The sequence below is a fragment of the Rhinatrema bivittatum genome, chromosome 4 (assembly GCF_901001135.1).
Source record: "Rhinatrema bivittatum chromosome 4, aRhiBiv1.1, whole genome shotgun sequence".
Classification (NCBI taxonomy): Eukaryota; Metazoa; Chordata; class Amphibia; order Gymnophiona; family Rhinatrematidae; genus Rhinatrema; species Rhinatrema bivittatum.
The window spans coordinates 71,592,167-71,618,382 of record NC_042618.1 but is presented as its reverse complement, the minus strand read 5'-3'; the positions used below and the strand labels follow the sequence as shown (position 1 = coordinate 71,618,382).

General features: G+C 45.4%; 1 protein-coding gene across 3 annotated transcripts in view; it reads right to left on the bottom strand.

The window, feature by feature from the left end:
- TXNDC16 (thioredoxin domain containing 16) overlaps positions 1-26,216 on the bottom strand; it is a 242,981-nt gene that overhangs the window by 94,104 nt on the left and 122,661 nt on the right. For 2 of the 3 annotated variants that reach the window (XM_029598325.1, XM_029598326.1), the window contains exon 11: positions 17,492-17,624. In XM_029598325.1, coding sequence (XP_029454185.1) covers positions 17,492-17,624 — 133 coding nt within the window. Of the gene's footprint in view, positions 1-382; positions 530-17,491; positions 17,625-26,216 lie in introns of all 3 variants that reach the window. The other variant, XM_029598324.1, reaches the window with a different exon arrangement.

Here is a 26,216-nt window from a genome sequence, read left to right as displayed (position 1 = left end):
AAAGTTGCTGTATCTCCTTATATTACTACTGTACATTTTCAGAAATATTCTTCAGTACAACTAAAATGACTAAATTCGTGCAAAATATCACAAAATTGAAAAAAATAGTTTAGCACACAGTACACTAATATACTGTACATCAGTACTAGTTTACAATTGCCATTTTTATTTTCATCATATATAATTCCAAAAAAGCTTTTTCTTCAGTATTAAATCTGTGTGGCATATTAAGTATGCCACACAGATTTAATTGGGCTTCAGCAAGAAAGAAATAGAGTGAATATTCTAAAACATGACCAGACAATAGTGGACAAATAAGAAATGTACAGGAGTAAAATTTGTTTGGCTTGGAGTAAAACAAGCATTGCAGCTCAGTACTTACAGCTAGCATAGAAGAGCACCACAATGTGGTCACTTCCAGTTATAGCAGTGTGAAACGTTTCATCTGTCAGCAATTGGACCAGTTCAAAAGCAAATTCTGTCTTTTTGTCCCTATGTACAGCTTCTGCAACCTGATCATCTTGAACATCTACAATGATTCAAACATTTTATATAAGCATACATCACTTTTCTGTGTTCATATGAGAAAAAGTTGCCTGAAGGAGAAAGAAATAAAGTAGCATTTACACAACGCAGGAGTCTTTGTGCTGCAATAGATGTTACTGTGAAACTGCTTTAGTGATTATAATGTTCTGATTTTTAAGTGCCATTTAGTTTTCAGGCAAGACTATATTTGGTTAGTTTTAGCAATCAGTGATGCTATGATATACTTGAAACTTGCTCTGCTCTTTTAGAGAATAAACTGAAAATTCTTTCTATATGAACAAAGCAGTCTATAGAACCAGCCAAGTGTTAAAAAAAAATTCATATTTTGAAAAGCCCTCTTTATTAGTCCAGCTTTAAGTAAGTTTTAGTTGGAGTTGCATGTAAGATAAGCAGTGAATGAATAAAAGTTTTTTTGTCAATGACAACCAGAACCACTGCTAATCTCTGCTGGAGACCTAGCCAGCAAGTCTGGGTCTCGATTCTCACGGTACTAGAAAAGGGAAGGAGGTACAGGTCAAAAGGATTTGTTTCTGCAATACATGATGTACGGCATCTCGTACTACCAGATTAGGATGGTTACTTTCTTGGCAATATCTTCCCTACTCTCCTGTTTGAAGACCAGAAGACAAAGAGAAAAACTGTAACTAAATGTTCCAATGCAGGAAATTAAAGATGTTTCTAACAAATTCACTAGAATTATTTTCCAGCATGTAGTCCAACTCTCTGCTTTATTGAAAGTATATATTTAAATGCTGTTATGCATTTTCCCTTTGTTATATAAAACTATTAGAAGACAAGGGCCATCATTTTTTTTCTTCAATGAAGATATACAAAGATTCTGCTTATTTGAAGAAACACAGATGATTTCCAGGATAAGTTATTGGAATAGAGTTTTAATCTTTATATTTCAAAATACTTAGGGGCAGATTTTTAATATTACGCACGTGGGGTACATTTGTGCACGCTACACGGCGCGCACAAACGTACACCCGATTTTATAACATGTGCGCGCTACCACGCGCATGTTATAAAATCCAGGGTCGGCGCACGCAAGGGGGTGCACACTTGTGCACCTTGCGTGCGCCGAGCCCTAGGGGAGGCCCGATGGCTTTCCCCATTCCCTCCAAGGCCACTCCGAAATTGGAGCGGCCTTGGAGGGAACTTTTTTTTTGGTCCCCCGCACCTTTCCCTCCCTTCCCCTATCTAACCCACCCCCACCTTATTTTGTTGAGTTACGCCTGCCCCGACACAGGTCACGACACAGGCCCCGACACAGGCCACCCCCAGACCGCCACCACACCCCCGGACATGCCCCTGGACCGCGGCTTTTTCGAAGCCCCGAGACATACAAGCGTCCCGGAGCTTGCGCGTGCCGCCGAGCCTATGCAAAATAGGCACGGCACGCGCAGGGGTAGGTTTTCGGGGGTTACGCGTGTATCTTATGTGCGTAACCCTTTGAAAATCTACCCCAAAGTATTCTCCATTCACAGAATAATTGTAGTATTTATGCTGGAAGATATAAACTAAGGTTTCCAAGTCTGCCTTCCTCTCATTATCGGGCACAAGCTATTTTACATCCAAGTCTATTATGATAAAATGTTATAGAAATAAAAAATTTTGATGAATAGAACTGGCTCCATCAGTTTGCTCATTTAGCTCTAACTCACATTACTTGCTGTATGAATATAGTGACCAGTAAAAATAAAATTAGTTTTAAGTTCAATTACCTATCCACATAGCTAAAAACCATAAGTACTTGTCCTGAACTAGATATTTTTTAGTCCATGTTGTGCAGTCTATAAAAGAATACACTTACAAGTTAATTTTCAAAGGTGTTATATATATAAGCAAATCTGTTTACCATAAACCTATTCTATTCTAATGTATCAATAGGCTGAAATGTAAATATTGTGCTGTTCAATTTCTCCCCTTCCATCCCAAGTTTATTTTCCTTGTTTTTTGTAACTTTCCCTCTCCCTTTTTCTGATTCACTGTATTTAAAGTTCAAGGTTCTTATTGAAAATATTGTTTTTTACGTTACATTATGCTTTACACTCCTTGTTATTTGTAAACCGGGTTGATGTGATGCCTATCATGAAACTCGGTATAACAAAAAACAATAAATAAATAAATAAATAAATAAATAAATAAACAGTGTTTTCCATAGATAGCAGGATGAATTAGCCATGCTCACTTGGGCATGCACGGCATTTCCCATACGATCAAGTGTTCCAGAACACTCTTTAGTCCATATTCAAGCTTAGAAGATTCCATTGTGTCCAGAGCTGTCCAGGGAGGAGTTCGGGATCACATGGTTAATTCATCTTGCTATCTTCGGCAATATTGTTTACAGTAAGCAAACTTTTTTTCCCATCAATAAGCAGGCTGAATTAGCCATGCTCAGTGGCAGTCCCATGCTGAGGATTTTTGCCAAGTTGAAAAGTTATTGAACTTTTTTTTTTTTTTTGCAACTCTCCTTTGTAGCCAGCTTTTAAGATGATACTATTTGGTTCAGTACTGCTCGACCCACTGAGCCATTTGAATTTGCATGTTCGTCGAGACAGTAATACAATGTAAAGGTATGAGGCTACCCTGCAGATGTCTTTGATGGGCACGTTCCGTAGATGGGGTATGGAAGCCACTGTTGATCGTGCCTGATGAGCCTTTACTGGATGACTTAATGGCAGAGACTTCAATGCATAGCAGTGCTGTATGCAAGATGTAATCCAGTTTGATAATGTTCACTTTGCAACTGGTGTTCTCATTCTATTTGGGTCATAGGAGACAAACAGTTGAGGGGAGTGCCTATGCCCTTGTGTTCTATGTTTGTAATATGGCAACACAGACATTTTTGTTTACATGGTTTTGGAAACAAACCTCGTCAAGAGTAATGGATTGGTTAATATGGAAAGCAGTAACAACTTCTGGTAGGAACTTTGGATGTGTACATTGAACTATCTTACCATCAAATAATTGCAGATATGAGGGAAATGAACTAATGCTTGTAGTTCAGTTACTCTTCTTGCTGAGATAAATGCTACCAGGAAGATGAGTTTCCAGGTGAGGAATTTTAAGTGTGCCATTTCTATCAGCAAAAACAAGTTTTCTATAAGAACTGACAGTACTACATTAATATCCCATGGAACCGGCATCCTTCTTGAAAGGGGATGCAAGTGAAGGAGGCCTGCCATAAAATGGGATATTAGCAGATGCATCAAAACTGGGGATCCATTTTCTTGGCAATGATATGCTGCTATGGTGCTTTCAAATTGATGAAGTTGCAAGACCTGTTTTGGACAGGTGATAGAAATACGATGATAATTGACGAGGTTCACATGTAAATGGATTAATCAAATTATCTCTGCACCAAGCCGTGACTACCACATACTGCATTTCCTCTGGCAAGTCTAAATGCACGAGGACCGAGTATTCATCTTCCATGTAGTGAGGTTCAGAGAAGGCTGGAGAGAATGCAAAAGGGAGCCTTCCTCCTGGGTCGAAGCTCTGGGTTACATCCCAAGGCTTGCGGGGAGCTTCTTGAAAATTGTACAAGATATAAATACCAGGGTTGTCTCAGCCACACTGGAGCTATTAGGATCATTTTGGCGTGATCTCGTATGCATTTTTAATTGTTTGGCTATTAGTGGAATTGGAGAGAAGGCGTATAGGAGGCCCTCCTTCCTCGAGATCAGGAAAGTATCTGGGCCTTCTCAGAGTTGGCTGGGACAAATGAAGCAAAATCATGCTACTTTTCTGTTTCCCTCTGGGGCAAACTAAACAATCCAATGGTGTCCCCATTGCTGGAAGAGTCAGTTGGCAACTTGTTGCAACAGGGCTCATTCATGTGGACAAAAGATTCTGCTGAGTCTGTCTGCCTCCATATTGGCAATTTCCAGGAGGTATCTTGCCTGTAGGTTCGCTGAATTGTGATCTTCCCAGTTCCAAATTTGAAGGGTCTCCTGGCAGTCGATCCAGAATCCTGTTCCACCTTGCTTGTTCACATAAAACATGGTCACTTCATTGTCTGTGTGAATCATTATGTTCCTTTCGGAAAGTAAGAGCTGGAATGCTTTCAGTGAATAGCGCATTACTCTTAGTTTTAATACGTTTATGTGCAACCATTTTTCTTGTTTTGACCACAGATTTTCGTCTTGTATCGCTGAATATGTACTCTCCACCCCTGAGTTGAGGCTTCAATGATTAGTATGACCTGATGTGACATCGGCTGTATTGAGGCACCCTTCTGTAGCACGTGTGGGTAGAGCCACCAGTCTATGTCCAACTTAGCTGTACTTGTACGGGTATTCAAATTTTACATGTTAGGGATTGGAAGAACTGATTCCATTTGAAATCTCAGCACCCATTGCAGATGTCACATATGTAGACAAGTGAAAGGGACTATATGTATTACCACTACCATGTGCCCCAAAAGCACTAGGATATGTCAAGCTGAGGATGATGTCAGGTGATACAAATGAGTTGCCATGTTGCATAGGGTCTGCACCCTGTCGGCGGGGAGAAAGGCTTTGGATTGTACTGAATCAATCCGTGCTCCTATGAATTGCAGAGATTGAATCAGTTGTAGTACTGATTTTCCATAATTAGGAATCCCAGGGTTTCCAGGCAGCTGATGGTCATTCTGGTGTGTGATTGTAAGGTCTGTTTGCTGGGAGCTACAATCAGCCAATCGTCTAGATATGGGAAACTGCAAATTACCAAACGGTATAGGTGTGCCACCACAAGACATTTTGTGAAGACTCTGTGGGTAGACGAGAGTCCAGACAGGAGAACCTTGTATTGTTAGTGTGTGTTTCCTACCTTGAAGCAGAAGTACTGCTAACAAGATGAGTGGATGAGAATATGTGTGTATGCATCCTTGAGGTCTAGGGAGCATATCTAGTCGTATGGTTGAATGAATGGTAAAATCGAGCCCGGGAGGCGGGGAGAAGGGTAGTAGATAATTCTCACAGGGTTGGTTAGAAGGAGGGAAGGGGGAAGGTTAGGGTTAGGGTTTAAAGTGAAAAAGTCAACACAAGCTCCCTGGATTGGCACTGTTGTAGTACTTTATTGATACTGTTACACAGAACAGTTGCTTTGTATTAAAGGAGATATATTTTGCTTCTGTGTTTTGGTTCTTTCTTGTTGACCAATAAACATTTAATTAAAAAAAAAAAGCCCAGATATACCAAAGATATTTCTCTTGATGGAGATGTTTGTTAAGCGCTCTGAGGTCAAGGATTGGGCGAAGAGCCCCCCATCTTTTTGAGATAAGAAAGTACTGGGAGTAGAACCATTTGTTGGTTAGGGACAAGTTAGCTCCCTGATGGCATTCTGCACAAACAGCTTGGAAACCTCCTGTGCTAGAAAAGGCTGATGCAAAGGGTTGGTTGGGGGTAGAGCTAAGTGAGTACTTGAGGTCAGTTGAGCAAGCTGAGGTGATAACCATTTTGCATTATTCTCAGTACTCACTGATATTTTGTTATCTGGGCCCTGCTTCGTAGAAATGGTGAACTCTACCCCCGACTGGGGTCTGATGCTGTGGTGGCAATTTTAAAAACACTGTTGGAATTTAGCTGGCAGTTGATGCTGTGTTTTTTGCAAATGGCGGTCTCTTTGTCTGCCATGATTCTGCAAAGTTTGGGGCTGTAGTCGTGGCTTTTGACATGGTGCCTGTTGATAATATTAATAAGGCCTGTATAACCTACGTGAAAAATAAGGGCGCTTGAACTGGGGATAAACACACTTAGCTGTACTTTGTTTCTCTCAACTTTTCTACAAAGAGATTGTTTCCCAAATACAGAAGGTCCGCTAGTTTTTCGTGAATATTTTCTCAGATGGCACTTGCTCTGAGCCATGCCACGCGCCATGCAACTATTAATGCCGCAGAAGTTTTGGCTGTAGTATCAAATGCCTCATATACTGAGTGGAGAAGGTGGTGGAGGCCTTCCTCCAGGCTTGTGGTGTTATCTGTTGACCTGTATCCACCATCACTGCAAAGGTAGCTTCAGCGGTTTCTCTGACACAAGTGATTTTCCCATCTGCCTCTCCCTCCCCCCATGATATGACTAGCAGTACAGGTGGATTCTTCAAGGCTTGCATCTCCTGTCCTTTCTACTGGCATTTTCTATCTCAACTCCAGCCCTTCATTCAGACTTCTTGCCATTCTTCCCATCTCAGCTGCACAAATCTCAGTGGCAGTGTCCTCCCTTCTGTAGATGCAATCCTGCAATGACATCTGGTGGCTCTGGCAAGAACGGCAGCTCCAACACACTACTTCATCCCCCAGCATGGTATACACGGAGAAATTACTACTTACCTGATAATTTCCTTTTCTTTAGTGCAGACAGGTGGATCCAGAACAAATGGGTTATGCACCTCTACCAGTAGATGGAGACGGAGCAAAGCTGATATCCAGTGTATATACCCCTGCACTGACATCAGCCTGCCAGTATTCTCTGCAAAAGCCAATTGTGGACAGACTAACAAAACTTGATTATTAACAGATAACCATTCCAGCACTCAGCCAATAGGAAAACACTGAGTTCAGACAAAGAATGCATGAACATTGGCCTAGAGACTGGAGTAACACTTACCAGCAACCCCTGGAACATGCAGCCACACAGGAGGACAATAACACAACCCGATAGCAACCAAAGGCAGGTTGCTGACAGTAGATCCACCTGTCAGTACTAAAGAAAAAGAAATCATCAGGTAAGTAGTAATTTCTCCTTCCTTAGCATTCAGACAGGTGGATCCAGAACAAGTGTGATGTACCAAAGCTACTCTTCAACAGGGCGGGAGGCTGCCCACTGTCCTATCAACACCACTTGTGCAAAGGTTGTGTCCTCCCGGGCCTGCACATCCAGGTGGTAATACCTGGAAAAGGTGTACAAGGAGGACCATGTCGCAGCTCTGCAAATGTCAATGGGAGACAACAATCTAACCTCTGCCCATGATACTGCCTAAGCCCTAATGGAATGAGCCCTAACCTGACTAGGCACTGGCTGACCAGCATCCACATACCTGGCCGTGACTACCTCCTTTAATCCAGTGGGCTATTGTAGTCAGTGACTCTGGCTCACCATGCTTACTTCCACTGTGGAGAACAAACATGCAATCTGCCTTCCTGAGAGGTTTAGAAACCTCCAAATACCTCATGATATGCTTCTTGACATCCAAGGGCTATAGCAGGGGATATTCCTCTGCATCTCTTTCCCTGTCTAGGAATGGCAGGGAAATGGACCGATTCAAGTGAAAATCCAAAATCCAAAAAAGAAGGAAAAGTATGCAGCTGTATCACCCCTGGAGTCACTTGTAGAAACAGCTCCTGGCAAGACAAGGCCTGCAGTTTGGATACTCTACGTGCCGAACCATTGCCACAAGAAACACTGTTTTTAATGTCAGTAACTGCAAGGAAAGCCTATGTATCGGTCGAAAAGTAGGGTCCGCTAAAAAATCCAAAACTAGATTAAGACTCCACAAGGGCATTGGCAACCGCACATCTGGATGAGCCAACAAAGGTCCACCATTCACCTGACCTCTGAAACAGGCAAAAGCCGCTACCTGTACCTTTAAAGAATTAAGGGCCAACCCTTTACTTAAGCCATCCTGCAAAAATTCTAAAATGAGTGGGATATAAACGAACAAGAAACCACCCCTCGATCTTCACACCAAGCCTCAAACACTAACCAAACCCGCATGTAGGCTAAATAAGTAGAGAATTTTCTTGCTCGCAGCAAAGTGGTAATCACCGCAATAGAATATCCACGCTTCAGCAACCAAGCCCTCTCAAGGGCTATACCATAAGATAAAATCAAGTTGGATCTTCATGAAGAACAGGCCCCTGCCACAGTTGATCCCTGTGCACCAGAAACCGGAAGTGGAAGTCCACCTGGAACCTTTGCAGATCTGCATACCATGGTCTCCTGGGCCAATTGGGTGCCACCAGTAGCACCATCCCACTGTGACTCTCGATATTCCGAATCATCCTGCCCAATATAGGCCATAAGGGAAAGGCATACAAGAGTTTGCCCTCTGGCCACTCCTGCAAGAGGGCATCAATGCCCAAGGACTTTGGATCTCTCCTGCGACTAAAGAAACAAGGAACCTTTGCAGTGCGAGAAGTTGCCAGCAGGTCCAGAAAAGGAAGGCCCCAGTGATCCACTATCAGATGAAACGCTTCATCTGACAATTCCCATTCTTCTGGATCCAGACCCGGTCTGAAAAAGTCTGCTCTTACATTGTCTTTTCTTGAAATGTGTGAGGCTGAGATCTCCTGAAAATGCACTTCCGCCCATTCCATAAGTAGGGCTATTTCCTGCGACACTTGCTGGCTCTTGGTTCCTCCCTGCTGATTGATGTAAGCCACTGTCATTGCATTGTCCATCATTATTCAGACCGCTTGACCCTGCAATCAATCGCCAAACTGCAAGCACGCCAACTGGATTGCATGGGCTTCCAGCCGATTGATATTCCAGAGAGACTGTTCTGGACTCCAGCACCCTTGTGCTGTCAGCTCCTGACAGTGAGCTCCCCAACCGTGGAGGCTTGCATCTGTCGTAAATGCTAGCCAGTCCGGTGATCTTAGATAGGGCCGGGGGGTGGGTTAGGTAGGGGAGGAAGACTCAGAATCAACATCAGGCAATATTTCTTCATGGAGAGGGTGGTGGGTGCCTGGAATGCCCTTCTGGAAGCGGTGGTGAAGACAAAAACACTGAAAGATTTCAAAAGAGCATGAGATAAACACTGTGGATCCTTAAGGACTAAAGGATGGAAATGAAGAAGGAAGGGCATGGGGGTAACTTGCTGTGTGGTAGTTACTACCCTTAGCTGCCTTCATACTGTTGATACAACTCCAATATTCTCTTTGCTTTAATGGTGGTGGTGGGGGGAGGGGGGGGAGAAGGGGAATCAGACTCAGACAGCAACCAACAGGGACACTAAATTTTAAGGTCTGGGAAAACAAATAAGACTGGGGGTAACTTGTTGATGTGGCTGTTGCTACCCTTAACAAATAAGCCTGATACTTGATGCTACCACAAGCTTGCTGGGCAGACTGGATGGACCGTTTGGTCCTTTTCTGCCATCATTTCTATGTTTCTGTATGTTTTAGTGAGTTTAGTGACTCTTGAACAGTCGGTTTGTCTTTTACTAGGATCAGCTAGGATATTAGCTGATGTTAGCCAGGGGAAGTTAAGCAGCAAATTAAACATATAAAGTACATAAGAATGTGTGCAGATCAAAGTCTGACAGCAGCTCTAGCAAGTCCTCAAACATTTTAGACTCTGATTATTCATCAACCTCTGGTGAATTAGACCAGGTCACTCATTATCAGTGAGAGATAAGGGGGCCCCAGAGCTCATGAGCAGTTATGGGGAAAGGGTCTTGGTGAATGATGTGGTGAGGCTTAATAGGGCAATGCCCCATGATGTGTTGGGTTATCCTGATCTACAACCTTATCCCTTTAATTCCTCTTTCTCCCATAATCCTTCCTTCTCCTTCAAGCAACTTGAAAATATCAAAATATTTGCACATTTTTATTTTTTTCTTGAACACTTTTGAAATACAGAATTTAAACAATTCTGGTTGCCGCATCTCAAAAAAGATATATTTGCGATGGAGAAGGTACAGAGAAAGGCAACCAAAATGATAAAGGGGATGGAACAGCTCCCCTATGAGGAAAGGCTGAAGAGGTTAGGGCTGTTCAGCTTGGAGAAGAGACGGCTGAGGAGGGATATGATAGAGGTCTTTAAGATCATGAGAGGTCTTGAACGAGTAGATGTGACTCTGTTATTTACACTTTCAAATAATAGAAGGACTAGGGGACATTCCATGAAATTAGCAAGTAGCACATTTAAGACTAATCGGAGAAAATTCTTTTTCACTCAACGCACAATAAAGCTCTGGAATTTGTTGCCAGAGGATGTGGTTAGTGCAGTTAGTGTAGCTGGGTTCAAAAATGGTTTGGATAAGTTCTTAGAGGAGAAGTCCATTAACGGCTATTAATCAAGTTTACTTAGGGAATAGCCACTGCTATTAATTGCATCAGTAGCATGGGATCTTCTTAGTGTTTGAGTAATTGCCAGGTTCTCGTGGCCTGGTTTGGCCTCTGTTGGAAACAGGATGCTGGGCTTGATGGACCCTTGGTCTGACCCAGCATGGCAATTTCTTATGTTCTTATGTTCTTATAAACATTTACTTATAAACAGATTTATACCTTTGAAGTACTTAAATGTACTTAATGAATAAACTTAGGGCCGGATTTTATAAATTAGCGCGAGCGCGTACTTTTGTTCGCGGGATTTTAATAGATATGCGCCTGGCCGCGTGTATCCATTAAAATCCGGGGTTGGCGCGTGCAAGGCTGTCCAAAATCGGCAGCCTGCGCGCGCTGAGCCGCGCAGCCTGCCTCCGTTCCCTCAGAGGCCACTCCGAAATCGGAGCAGCCTTGGAGGGAACTTTCCTTCCACCCTCCCGCACCTTCCCTTCCCTTACCTAACCCACCCCCCGGCCCTATCTAAACCCCCCCCCCACCTTTGTCGGCAAAGTTACGCCTGCTTCCAGCAGGCGTAACTTTGCGCGCGCCGGCCAGCTGCCCCGCTCCATGTTCCGGTCCCGGGGGCTGGTCCGGAGGCTGCGGCCATGCCCCCGGGCCGAAACCACGCCCGCGGCGCCGCTCCCTAAACATTGCGTCACGCGCAACACGCCCCCAAAACGCCGCGTCACTCCGGGCACGCCCCCGACACGTATCCTACGCGCGTACCCCTTTGAAAATCTACCAGTTAATGAATAAACCTCCATTTCTCATCGAAGTTACACATATTTAGGTCCTTAAATTTCATCCCTCTGGATTGCCTCCAGTCTGTCTACATATTTTCGGAGGTACAGTTTCCAGAACTGGACCCAATATTCTGGCTGAGGTCTCAGCAACAACCAAGAGCAACATCAGAAAATGTTTCTTCACAGAAAACGTGGTGGTTATATGCAATGGCTTCCCAATGGAGGTGATGGAGACAACAATGGTGCACCAACAATGAAACTGGGCAATCTAGATGAACCTAATCGTTCTTATCTGCTGTCATATTCTGTTTCAAAGGTGCTCAAGAAAAGCAAGCTTGCTTACCATAAATGGTGTTTCCTTAGATAGCAGGATGAATTAGCCATGCTGTCTGGGACGTCCTCCAGCGGCTACTAGGCAGAACTTTGCTTAGCAGTTGCAGAGCTTTGCTCTGTGTGACTGCGCACGTCTTTCTGTGCGATCTAGTACCCTCTCTTCCCCTCAGTCTTTATCGTAGCAGTGACTCCATTCCTTATGGAAATCAGAGAGGGCTGTACAGGGAGGCGGGTGGGTCCGCATGGCTAATTCATCCTGCTATGTACGGAAACACAGTTTATGGTAAGCAAACTTGCTTTTTCCCGTCTATAGCAGGGCTGAATTAGCTATGCTGTCTGGGAGCCCCCAGCCCTCGGGGTGTGACTCGCACCCTAATGGTCAACTGTGCATGTGCTTCTGCCCCATCCTCTGCGAGCTCATCCCATCTTACTGTGAACAACCCTGGAGAATGTTCATTGCGTGGCATGTTGCAGCACTGTCAACCTGAAGATGTCCGCTGGTTCAGGTATTAGTGCTACGTGAAGGTATGCAATCAAGACCATGTGGCTGCTTTCTAAATGTCCATTAATGGTACCTCATGGTAGCAATTGAAGTGGCTACCGCTCATATCTGGTGTGTTTTCACCTTGTCGGCGGGCGATATGAAGCATTTAGCATAACAAAACTGGATGCATTGAGAAAGCCAATTTGTGATGGTTCTCTTTGTGACAGGATGTACAGGTGAATTGGGATCAAATAGACAAAAAGCTGGGACATCCTGTGATCAGCATGCATTCTTTTTTTGTAGTACGCTAATGCCCTTTGTACATTTTGTACACCTTTTACAGTCCAGGGTATGCAACAGGCGCTCTCTGCTATTTTTGTGTGGTTTGGGGAAAAACATTGGTAGAGTAATAGTCTGGTTGAGGTGGAACGCCGAAACCACCTTGGGCAAAAAGGAAGGATGAATGCGAAGGGTCACCTTGTCATGGTAGAACTGCAGATAAGGAGGATAATGCACTAACACCTGCAGTTCACTAACTCTCCTGGCGGAGGTTAGTGCCAACAAAAATGCCACCTTCCAGGATAAATATTTAATGTGAGAACTGTCTAGTGGTTCGAATGGGGGTAATATGAGTTGCTCTATCACCAGGTTCAGGTCCCATGGCACAGGCAGCTTGGCAACTGGCCATGTAAGGTGTAAGAGGCCCTTCATGAAGTGGGAAACCAGCAGGTGGTTTGACACTGGGAGGCCGTATTGCGGTTGATGATAGACCGCTATAGAGCTGACGTGGACCCGTACTGAAGCCATAGCGAGTCCCAATTGGTATTGCATATGGAGGTAATCCAGAAGGGTCTCTGGTAAACATGAGAACGGATCCACACTATGCCGTTGACACCAGGCGGAGTAATGTTGCCACTTGAGCTGATATCTTTCTGTAAGGGATCCACCTTTGACAACACTCCGAGCTTACTTAGTATTGTCCTCTCAACCTCCAGCCTCTAAGATGAAGCGAGGATTGCATGGGGTGCAGCAGGGACACCCCCCCCCCCCCCCATCCTGCGAGAGAAGGTCCACTCTTCTCCCGAGTGATATGGGAGGAGCTATTGACAGACGAACCAGATATGCGTACTACAGCTGATTTGGCCATGCTGGGGCTATCAGAATTAGGTCAGCAACATCTGCTATGCACTTCTGAATGGCCTGAGACAGGAGCGGAATTGGAGGATAAGCATAGAGAAGGCCTCTTGTCCATGAGAAAAGGAAGGCATCCTGTGCAGATCTCTGTGGACTCGGAAACACTAAGCAGAATTTGCACACTTTCCTGTTGTCCATTGTCGCAAACAGATCCATGCTTGGGATTCCCCACTGGGCAAAAATGATGTCTGCCACTATGTGGATGAGAGACCAGTCATGTGGATGGAATATTCTGCTGAGTCTGCTTTGAGTGCACAACCCCGGGGAGTTAGGTGGCCTGCAACGAGATGGAGTGCTTGTCCACCCCCTCAAGAATGTGAATCGACTCCCTGCACAGCATCTACGAACCAGACCCTCCTTCCTTGTTTATGTAGAACATAGCCACCTGGTTGTCCATGTGAACCATGACGTTCTTGCCCTGAACAAAGGTGAGAATGGCGTTTCGAATCACTTGCAGCTCTAGGAAGTTTATCTGTTGAGCGCTCTCCGTCGGTGACCATAAGCCTTGTGTCTGAAGACGGTCCAGATGGGCACCCCACCTTTTGTGTGAGGCATCTCTGGTGAGGATCAATTTGTGCACCAGCTTCAGGAATATAGCACCCTTTGTGAGCGTGTGCAGTAGCAGCCACCAGGCTAAGTACTTTTGCATGGCCTGGGTAAGGGATACCATGTCAGACAGGAACTGACGGAACTGTGTCCACTGAGCCTTCAGACCCCACTGCAGATGACGCATATACAGCCTGGTCTGAGGAACTACGTAAATTGCTGCCACCATGTGTCCCAGGATGGTGAGGATCTTGCAGACCAAAGGACGTGTAGAGGCATGTAATTATCTGGCCAATGCGCATAGGGTCTCTGCTCTGTCCTCTGGCAAGAATGCTTTCCTCTCCACTGTGTTGATTCTTGCTCCAATGAACTGAAGGATCTGAGTCGGCTGGAGGCTGGACTTTTCATAGTTGATCACGAAACCAAGCATTTGCCAACAATTGATTGTGTTTCTCAGGTGGCCCGAGAGTTAGCTTGTCTGATGCCACTAGCAACCAATTGTCCAGGCAGGGAAATAGTTGGATCCTTTTTCTGCAGAGGTAGGCCCACCACAGCTAAGCACTTGGTGAATACTCTGGGAGCAGAGGGCAGTCCAAAGGGGAGTATCTTGTACTGGTAGTGCTGCCCATTGGATTAGAAGCACAGATATCGCTGCGAGGAGCGGTGCATGGGAATGTGGGAGTAGGCATCCTTGAGGTCCAGCGAGCACATCCAGTCGTTGGGTTGCAGGAAAGTAAGGATACTATTTAGGGATGTCATCTTGAATTTCTTCTTGAGAAGAATTTTATTGAGTTCCTTTAAATCCAAGATTGATCGGAGACCACCCGATCTCTTGGGAATGAGGAATTATAGGGAATAGAATCCCCTGTTCCATTGGTGCGGTGGTAGGAAAGATCTTCCAGTGGGGAGGAGGGCTCTGGTGGCTCTGATGGCAACTCTGTGGAAGAACCCAGGGAGCTGGGTGGAGAAGCTGATGAAGGCGAGCTTGGCTGAGGAAAGAACTGCTGTTGCGGCAATCTCTCTACCCCCTGAGTCGTAAGGGGTTCCTCCTCTAAAGACCTTCTTCAGATAATGGGCTAACAGGCTGACGTTCCTGCTCCTTTGGTTTGAGGGAGGCAAAGAATCCAGTGAGGACTGCAGAAATTTGAGATATTGCTTGTTCCGCCAGGCCTTTCCCAGCAGAATTGACTTTGCCTGGTGGTCCCCTTTTCCAGGGGGGCACGCATGCGCCGATGACTTACTGGGAATAGCAGTGAGCAATAAGTCGGAGTCTGGTCCCCAGGCCCTCGTGTGGGATCTTGGCATGATTTGTGAGTGGTTCCTGCAATTAAGGGGCATTCTCTTCCTCTGGGAGTCCGAGACCACTTTATGTGAGGAGGTGGTTGAAAACTCTGAGCCTGGGTAATCGGACAGGAAAGAGACATCCGAAAAAACCCATGTCACACATTTCCTCAGATGTAAAGACCCTCTGAGGATCCTGTGGTTTATCCTTTGGATCATGCCTCTTGGGGGCGGGAGGCGGTGTTTATGCCCAGATTTGGCTCTCTTGTGCCGGTGTGGGGATGCTGCTTCCGTTTGCATTGGTTGCGTGGAGGAATTGGACCTGGACTATGTCACTTGTGTCGAAGATTTAGTTCCCGGCTGCGTCAGTGCATGGCCCAGCTGCAAAGCACGAGGCTTTGTTCAGAAACTGTTGGACGCTTCATGACCCGACACACTGCATCTTGTGTCGATGCGTCAGTCTGCCGACGCACTGTCATGCATCGATCTCCCGACACATTCGTGCGGTCAGACTTCAACACCGGTGTTGACTCCTTCGATGGGAAGGCGCCCTTGGTTACTCACGTCATGTTTGATGCCACAGGCACTGCATCAGGTGGTTGGCGGTCTTTTTCACGGCTCCTCGATGCAGAATCCCTGCCCGGGCTCTGGGGCAAGTCTGGGAGTGGAGGTAGCGGCACGGGGTTAGGCACCATTTTGGTTTTTGAGCCCTTACCCTGAGGCCCTAGCAAGGAGGCCTTTTTCGCTTTTCAGGGTGATCCAAGTTTGGTCCTGGTAAGGAGTGGGCTGAGAGTCTCTCTGACGGAGAGGCATAGGAGCTATCACTTCCCTCCCGAAGCCTCACTATTTTTTGCGCTCGCTGACACTGGGCCCGGGGAGACATGCGACCACAGTCGTGGCTTGCCGACTGGTCATGATCTGGGCCCAGGCAGAGGTAACAAAGGATGTGGCCGTCTGTGATTGACATCACCTTACTGCACTGGCAGAATTTAAAGCCAGGCGGTCACAGCCCCATTTCGGCACAGAGAAGTGCTGTCAAATTCAAGCTCTTTTTTTTTTTCTTTTTCACAAGAAGATCAAACGAAAACTCCAAGGGGAGTGAGGAAAGAACTGCTTCACGTGAGACTAGCAGAGCGGAAGAAAGACCTCGGGGGCTAGACTGCACAGGAAGACGCAGGCAGCCGCACAGAGCAAAGCTCTGTAACTGCTCAGTAAAGCTCCGCCTAGTGGCCATCGGAGGAAGTCCCAGACAGCATGGCTAATTCAGCTATCGAAGGGGAAAAAAAAGTTAATATACAAATATTTTGACATTTTCAAGTAGGTCTAAAAAAGTAAAAGAATGATGAGGGGAGAAAAGAGAAGTGGCAGGGTGGGAGTAAAAAGTCCCTTGTTAAAAATGGCCCAGTATAGTATGGAACACTACCCTTGTATGCTGGACTCAATTCTGAAGGCTTATAAGGATTATGAAAACTGGGCATGGCTTAACCTTGATGAGCAATTCAAGGCAAGACAAAGGAAAAAAAGCATGTTATGGGGCTTGCATGCTTAAACAAATGACCGATAAGTCATACAATGCTGCCTACAGCCACCTTTTTGAGTAAGCCAGCTTGTCCACAGGCCAGATACAACTTAAAAGGGAAGAATTTATTTTCCTTATCAGTTTTATGTTGCCATGATAAGGTATCTCAGCTTTCTCTATGTGAAAATGAACCTTCTTACTACAGGTGGCAAACAGTCCCTTTCTGCAGGTGGCAAACTGGAGTCTGTAGATTCCATCATACTACAAACCCATACACGGATTTCGGAAAGGGCTGAAATGCACCAGGACTGTCTTGAGGTCGTTTCCAATCATAAGCAACAGACCTTCTGGAGCATATAGAAACTGCTCTATCAAATTAAGCAGCTGAGCTCTAAAAATGAAAAGTATCAACAATATTAGTTGAAAGGGAAGGACCCAAAAAGCACGAAGGAAGGCGATCTATAATAGCCGTCAGGATGAAAGAAAAGAAATAGATGCCTGTAGTCTTAAAACAATCCTTTATTGCAGTGGAGACACAAGGGTAGCCCGACTCTGGCCGAGTTTCGGGAATGCTTCAAGACGCAACATAAGAGATCATACAGCTCTTTATATGATCACATTATATTCTTAGTCCATATATAACTAATGAATTCAAGAAGATTATTGTAAGCCCCTGAGGCAGCCGTTTTGAAACGGCGAAACTCGGCCAGAGTCGGGCTACCCTTGTGTCTCCACTGCAATAAAGGATTGTTTTAAGACTACAGGCATCTATTTCTTTTCTTTCATCTCAACAATATTAGTTACATTACCTTGATCATTCCTGCCCGCTTCATCCTCATCTTCCTCCAAATAGTCCTGGATTTCTTCTTTGTTTATATTATGTTCAACAAGGTTTATTATTTCTGCAGTATCTTGTAAAGCCAGGTATTTGATAGGAGCATCCTAAAAATAAAAGTGGAATTGGAACCAGAATACTTTTATTTATAAGCCAAACTTCTAAGTTGCAGTTTTTTCCTTGTTGCTTTTTGTAACAGGAAATACAGAAATGGCATGAGGTAAACACAGTCGTAAAGAAAAACACACCCAAGAAGCAGTGTAAAATTGCCAGCAGTGATTTCCAAGAAAAAAATAAAGAGGTCAACCCACAAGCTACAACAGAGAAATCAAACAGCTTAAGACAGAGAACGAAAAAGCCCATAGGAATACTTTTTTCTGTTTTATTTAGGTTTTATGATTGTGTTCTTCCAAAGATATTTCCAGCCAGGAAAAAAAATGTAAAATAAGAAAAATATCACAGTAATGAGAGATTCAAAAGTCATGTCCATCAAAGGAAACAAAACGAGCAAAATGAATCAAATGTCCCCATCAAAAAAGGAACAAGTTCCAAATACACTAAACCCAATAGAAACTGCATACACCCTTATTATAACAAATAAAATTCAACTAGGAACACTACTAGAGTTGTCAGATACACTATCCAAATCAGATTGCTTTTCTTAAAGGGAAGAACCAATAGAGAACTGGTCTGGATCAGTAAAAATAAAAAACTTCTGCAAACATTTTCTGCAAAGGTATTTTAAAGTGAACTGTACAGTTGGTCTTGTCAAGAATACACAAATTTTATACCTACAAAAATCATAAATCATGTTTATGAAGAAGTAACTTTAAAACCCCAATCACAATCAGTGGCAAGAACAAAGTAACCAGCAATTTAGCTTTATAGTTATTAATTCTTCAGAACCTATAATCAGTTGCATAACATCCAAATTTTCTTTTAAAGAAACCTCTTTATGATCACTATTTACCCTGTAGATGGCAAAAAATGCATCATTCTACTAAGTTTGGGAAAATTAATGCATCCTAGATTTCTATATTTCATTAAGTTTTACAAACTATCAACACTTCATACTTGTAACAAATGAATACAAAGTGTCTTAGCAATATTAGAAAAAGGAGGTTAATTTTCCACTAATAGGGACTTATTTTTGCTCTGAGACTGGGACATTGGCAATGGTCTCTGTCAGGGCCAGTGCAAGAGTACTTGCTGCCCTACGCGAACCTTCAGTTATTCACTGCCCCCACCCGACAACACCTATTGGTGGCAGCTCCAGCCCAGCACTCCAGCACAGTGCTCACTTCTTCGGTGGTACTGGCTCTAGTATAGCACCACTCTGGACCTTACACTGCAGGATTCAGCCACCTCCAAAATCTTGGTGCTCTAAGCCACTGCCCTAGTTTGCCTAATGGAAGCACCTGCCTTGGTCTCTGTAAGGAGTCAAAAAAATGACTGCAAAGTAAAGTTGCATTTTTTTCCTTTGCAGTCATATGGCTGCAATCTCTGAGGATGAGGAAGAGGCAAGTCCATATAACATCTTTTGTGGTAAAAGAATTGCCCCTTTTGGGAGGATGCTTGGAATCTCCTGGTAATTGGGAGGTCTGTCATTGCAATAGAGAATGTCTGTAGTATGGAACAATGGTTCTTTGAGGCCCAATACCTCCTTGATTTTACTGCCAAACAGATGGTCTCTTGTGCAGAGGACACTGGCCAATCTGTCATGGACATCTTCTAACAGACCTGAGGCTCGAATCTAGGCTTTTGATCGAGTCTCCTCCTGTAAGTCAAAAAGAATTGCTTGCAGCATCTTCTTGATAAAGCCCAGGAAGGAAAGATCTTCTGGAGGGAAAGTACTCATAGAAGGGAAAGGTTAAGGATCAGATGACAGTTCCAGTGAGTCATTTCTATCAGAACCCAATTCTATGGGCCCATAATCAATGTCCTGTGAGTACTCTGACTCAGAGTCAGAGTCAAGCAGGAGCAACATATCTACTGGAGTGTGACAGGACATGTTTCTCTTTTGGAGTGTGATCTTAGGAACAACCCTATGAAGAATTGTAGGAGATATGTCTCTTTTATAGGCTCAATGACTTCTAAGTGTAATATTTGGTGCTATAGGAGACTGAGACCAAATTAGCAGTGCTGAAAAGTATTGGAGAAATTACTTACCTGATAATTTCATTTTCCTTAGTGTAGGCAGATGGTCTCAGGACCAGTGGGTTTATGCTCCCCTGCCAGCAAATGGAGATAGAGTAAGCTGACGTCACAGTATACATAACACTGCAGTGACCCCAGCCTGCCAGTATTCTCTTCAAAAGCAACTGTGGACAGACTAGCAAAAAACATGATTAAAAACATGATTACAAACAGATAACCAGAACTGTACTCAACCAACCTTAAACACTGAACTCACATAAGATTCTAGGTACCCCAAGCTAGGGACTGGTTGAACACTTACCAGAAATCCCTTGGACCCAGAGCCTCACAGGATGTCTACTGACACACTCATGAGGCAGCCAAGGGCAGGAAGCTGAGTTAATCTGTCTACACTAAGGAAAACTAAATTATCAGGTAAGTAATTTATTCATTTCCTAGCGTGTAGACAGATGGACTCAGGACCAATGGGATATACAAAAGCTACTCCCCATGAGGGTGGGAGGCCGCCGGCAGTCCAGTCAACACCGCATGTGCAAAAGATGCTTCCTCCCAGCCTGCACATCCAGACGATAAAACCTTGAAAAAGTGTGTAAGGAGGACCACGTCGCAGCTTGGCAGATATCGATGGGGGACAAAAGACTAAACTCTGCCCATGACACTGCCTGAGCCCTAGTGGAAAGAGCCCTAACCTGAGTAGCCAACGGCTTTCCAGCACCCACATACGCGGCCAGGACCACCTCCTTAATCCAACGAGCTATGGTAGCCTGCAAAGCTGGAGCTTCCTGCTTACTCCCGCCATGGAGAACAAACAGGCGATCCTTCTTTTGAAAAAACTCAGAGACCTCCCAATACCGCTCGACAAGACACTTAACATCCAAGGAGTGCAAAAGGCGAAACTCCTCTGCATTCCTGACCTTATCCAGGGATGACAAGGAGATGGACTGATTCAAATGAAAGTCCGAGACTATCTTGGGCAAGAAGGATGGAATAGTATGCAGCTGTAACGCCCCCCGGAATCACCTGAAGGAACGGCTCTTTGCAAGAAAAGGCCTGCAGCTCAGAAATCCGACATGCAGAACATATAGCCACCAGGAACACAGTCTTCAAAGTCAACAAATGTAAGGAAAGGCTACACATAGGTTGGAACTCAGGGCCCGCCAAAAAGTCCAGCACCAAATTAAGACTCCACATTGGAAACGGTAACCACAAGGGAGGCCTAAGATGCTTCACTTCCTTCAAAAAACGGGCCACAAGGAGATGACAAGGAAACACCATTTACCAGGCCTCTGAAACAGGCAAGAGCTGCAACCTGCACCTTCAAGGAAATAAGGGCCTTTATTCAATCCATCCTGCAAAAAATCCAGAATGAGAGGGATCTTAACTGAATGAGGAAGAACACCCCGCTCCTCACACCAGGCCTCCAAATCCGCTCATAAGCCAAGGAAGGGGAGAACTTGCAAGCACAAAGTAAAGTGGTAATCACCGCAGAGGAATAACCACACTTTAACAGACAAGCCCTCTCAAAGGCCAAACCATAACACTGAATTGAGTCGGATTCTCGTGAAGAACCAGTCCCTGAAGAAGCAGATCCATGAATGGCGGAAGACAAAGGGAGGCCTCCACCAGAAGTCATCGCAAATCCGCATACCACGGATGCCTGGGCCTATCCGGCGCCACCAGGAGTACTAGCCCCCTGTGGCTGTCGCCAGCAGGTCTAGAAATGGAAGGCCCCAGCGATCCACAATCAGCTGAAATGCCTCGGCTGAAAACACCCACTCTTCTGAGTCCAGACTCTCCCTGCTGAGAAAGTCTGCTCTTATATTGACTTTTCCTGCAATATGAAAGACAGAGATCATCTGCAGATAACATTCCACCCATTCCATCAGCTGGTCTATTTCCTGCGACACTTGCTGGCTCTTGGTTCCTCCTTAGCAATTGATATAGGCCTCCGTCATCGTGATGTCTGAAATCACGCGAACCGCTTGATTCCATAGCCAGTGGCTGAACTGCAAGCATGCCAACCGTAACACTCGTGTCTCCAGCCAACTGATGTTCCAGTGAGACTCTTCGGCATTCCAGTGCCCCTTGGCCGTTAACTCCAGACAGTAAATCCCCCAACCATGGAGACTCGCATCTGTCGTGAGTACCAACCAGGCCGGAGAGGAAAAAGGAACTCCCTTTCTCAGATGATCCTCTTGCAACCACCACTGGAGGCGGGAGCAGATTTCCATTGGCAAGTGAAGCTGAACCGCATAATCCTGAGACTGCGGGTTCCAATGTGATAGAGAACACTGAAGAGGATGCATATGCGCCCTTGCCCACGGCATTACTTCTAGGGTAACTGCCATCAAGCCGAGTACCTGTAGATAGAACCACACCGTCAGGCATATGGTGTTCATCAACTGACGCATTTGAGACATCAATCTCTGAATCCAAACTTCCGGTAGGAAAACTCTGTCCTGTCCTATGTCGAACCAGACCCCCAGACACGCCAGTGACTGGGATGGTTTAAGATTGCTCTTGGTCAGGTTTACCACCCAACCAAGCTCCTACAATAAGGCGATCACCTTGTGTGTAACCAGGCAGCTCTCTGTTGCGTTCGTGCCTCTTCTCGCCCCTCGCTCCACCCTCTTTACCTTGAGAGCGACTCCCTTCGGCTCTGACGGACAGATGCAGCTGCGGCTTCTCCCTGCCTCTTGGTCCCAGTGTCCCCGGGCTGGCTTGACGCTACGGATCCGCCATGTTCCTGATGATGTAAGGGCGCACGCGCATGCACCAGACTTTGTACCAGCAAGGGCCGAAACCTCAGGGGCGTCCCCCCATAGTGACATCATCCATTTCCACTTTAAAAGGTCTTTGTTTGCTAACCTCTAATGAGTTAGCAAGGAACTCCAACAGGACTTGCTTCGGCAGTCCACGATACTTGCAACAACGATCCGAGTCAGCTAGGGGAATCCTTCTCCACTGCTCAGCCTTTTCAAACTTACCAGGAGTACCCGCTCCACGGGGGCTCCGTGCTCTCTTCTTGATTTCAGATTGCTGGAATACTCAGAAGACTTCTCATTGCCTGGAAGCGATCGCAGACGTGAACACAGTGAGTCCTATTGTAGATAGGAATCGGTACTCGCTCCACGAGGGCCTACATTCCTATAGCTCTGAAGACTCCCTTCCGTCTAAGACGTTATCGCAGGTACGGAGATCGAGAGTTATATTGGCAAGATTGCAGATAGGAACTGGTACTCGCTCCATGAGGGTCCATGTTCCTAGAATCCTTTACAGACTCTTTTCTACTCTAGAAGCCATTTCATATACAGCTATTGTGAGTTCTTATTACAGACTGTTTAGAGGAACCAGTGCTCGCCTATGGCTCCTGTTCCTGAATATACTGAAGACTCTGTGGCATAGAAACCATTTCAGACCTCTACTATTGTGAGTGTACCATCTTGTATCCAGTATACTTCTTGTATCTTGTATCCTGTCTACTGACTACTTCTAGTCTCTCTCTACAGCTCAGCGTCCCAGAGATTATATTCCAGTATCAGAAGGACTTCAGCCCTACCGGACACCTCAACTCACTACTGCCACCACTGGTGGTCCAGCTTCCAGCTTAATAAAGAACTATTTGTGTTGACTTCATATTCTAGCCTAGCCGGTGGTTCCTCTCAGGATCTCCTCCTGAGGGCGCTGTTATCTGCCATCGGCCCAGGGATTCATCATTTCCTCCTAGTGGTCATTCCTTACACTACTATCACTCTGTGGGAGCCAACCACTACCGACTACTAACACCGCTTACGGAAATATTATATAGATAGCTACCTTCTCTTTCTATGGGACTTGCCAGCAGCATATATATAACAGATTGCTAATCCGTAGCGGAAGCATGATAGATTGCTATCTCAGTAGCGAAATACAATATTCCTATAGTTAGCTCCTCTCCTCAGAAGAGTGTCATAGAACAGATTGCCAACTCCTCTTCCCTGGGGAGTTGATCCATAACAGATTGCTACCTCCTTCCCTTACAGGAGCATCTATCAGCAGTTTGCTAACAGGTTATTAACTCTGCCCTCCTGGCGGGGTACGCACTACAGATAGCTAACTCTTCCCCTCTGGAGGAGCAGATCATGACAGATTGCTAACCCCTCCTCCTTTCAGGAGAAAAGCAGAACAGATTTCTAACTCCGCCCTCCTGGCGGGGTGAGCGATAACAGATTGCTAACTCCTCCCCTCTGGAGGAGGAGAGTGTAACACTCTCTTTCTGAGACTTGGCTCGAATCAGCCAGTCGTCCAAATACGGGTACACCAGGATTCCTTCTTTTTGCAAGGCCACCGCTACCACCATCACAATATTGGAAAATTTTCTGGGGGCGGTGTCTAGACCAAAAGGCAGCGCCTGAAACTGATAATGGTGCCCGAACACCACAAAGTGTAGAAAGTGTTGGTGTTCCAGTCAGATGGGAATATGAAGATAAGCCTCTGACAGATCCAAGGAGGTCAGAAATTCCCCCGACTGTACCACCATTATTACAGAGCATAAGGTTTCCATTTGAAAATGAGTCACCTTCAAGTGACAGATGACCCTCTTGAGATCCAAGATGAGACGAAAGGAGCCCTCCTTCTTGGACACAACAAAATTAATGGAATATCTCTCCATACTTTCTTGAGACATGGGCACTGGAACCATAGCACTCAAGTCTGAAGAGCCTTTGAAGCGTGAACTCCACTGCCTGCTTCTTCTGTGGGGAGTGGCAAGGGGATACCATGAACATGTTCCAAGGAATACTGCAAAATTCTAGTGCATACCCTTCGCATATCACCTCCAGGACCCACTGGTCCAATGTGATCTTGACCCACCTCTGATAAAAAAAAGAGAGAGACATCCCCCTATTTCCTGTTCCAGAAGGTGGGTTGGCAAACTTTCATCTCATTAAGGTTCACCACCCAAGCCCTCTCCTCTCTTGGGCTGCCGGGGATGAAAGGACTGAGACCTACCAAAAGGCCGAGTCCACTAAAATGTCTGGAACCCTGGAAATTACCCCTCATACTAAAGGGGTGCTGTAACTGTTTCTTATCTTCCGGCAACCGAGGCACCGGAGACTCACCCCACTCACAGGCCAATTTCTCCAACTCACTCCCAAACAAGAGTGAGCCTTTAAAGAGCATCTTGATAAGATTGGCTTTGGAAGCTGTGTCAGATAACCAATTTTGCAACCAGAGTTGTTGCCTGGCCGCTATCACCAAAGCCACTCATATGGCTGAGGTCCGGACCAAATCACAGCCTGTGTCTGCTCAAAAGGAGGAAGCAGGTTCCATAACCGCTCTGGAATTCCCTCCAGACTCATCAACCTCCTGAGAGAGAAGCAGACAAGCTCTCACCACTAAGGTGCAACAGGAGGCAATCTGTAAATTTATCACCACTGCCTCAAAGGCTTGCTTAAGAATAGCCTCAATTCTTCTATCATGTACATCCTTCAAGGCCACTCCTCCCTAGTCTACAGGGATAGTTGTCCACTTAGACACGACACATACTAGAGCATCTACATTGGGAAAATGCAAACACTTTCCCACAGCCGGACCCAGGGGGTACAGGCCTTCCAATGTCCGACCCCCTTTAAAATTTGCCTCTGGGGCATCCCATTCCAGATCAATCAATTCCTGGATGGCATCCATCACCGGTTAAAAACAAGCAGCTTTATGTAAGGAAACCAAAATGGGATTCTTCCTCTGCTCTGACATAGCATCCAAACCAGGAACACCAAGCTGTTTCAAGGTCTTGGAAATCAAGGCTGGTAGTTCATCTCTATGAAAGGATGGCAACATGGTTCGATATGGTTCCAGACCTGGAGGAATTTCCCCATCTTCCAGGGAATCAGGATCAACCTTATTATCAGTGCCATCCGGATTCCTGTCAGAAACACCCGCAGGGAGCTGAGGCGAGCCCCGGCGCTTAAGCAAAGAACTGGAAGAGGGAGGAGCCACCAGCTGAGTATCTGACCAGACAGAAATGGGAGAAGTGGAGGACTGCACCTGAAGGAAAGGCTTGTAAGCCTTGAAAAAATTCCACCCAAGAAAAAGCTGCCGGGACCAGACCAAGCCCAGAAGGAACTGGAGCTGGTCCCACAGAACTGCCCTCACCAGCGGAGGAGCAGGTCAAAGGAGAACCAAGATCTGGCATTCCTCCAGTCAAGGACATGACCAACCCATCATCAGAATGGGAAGAGCCAGGCTTAGCAAAATCCGAGGAAAACAACTCTCCTTGGGCGTCTGAGCAGCGCTGACACAGGTTAGAAGCCAGGTCAGACTGAGAAATCCTAATATGAAAGGCAACACAAATAGGAAGACACTTAGGCTTCTTGCTTACTGGTGCCATCGCTGCGGTAAAAGTGCATTGGAAAGGCTCGCACTCAAAAATGAAATGCGTCTAAAATATAAGCACCTAGAAGAAAGTGCAGCAAGGTGCATGCACAACCTATGCACCAAGTTAAGTGCATAAAAAAGTTTGTGCGCATAAAAAATAAGCCCAAAAACAGAGCGCACAATGAGCA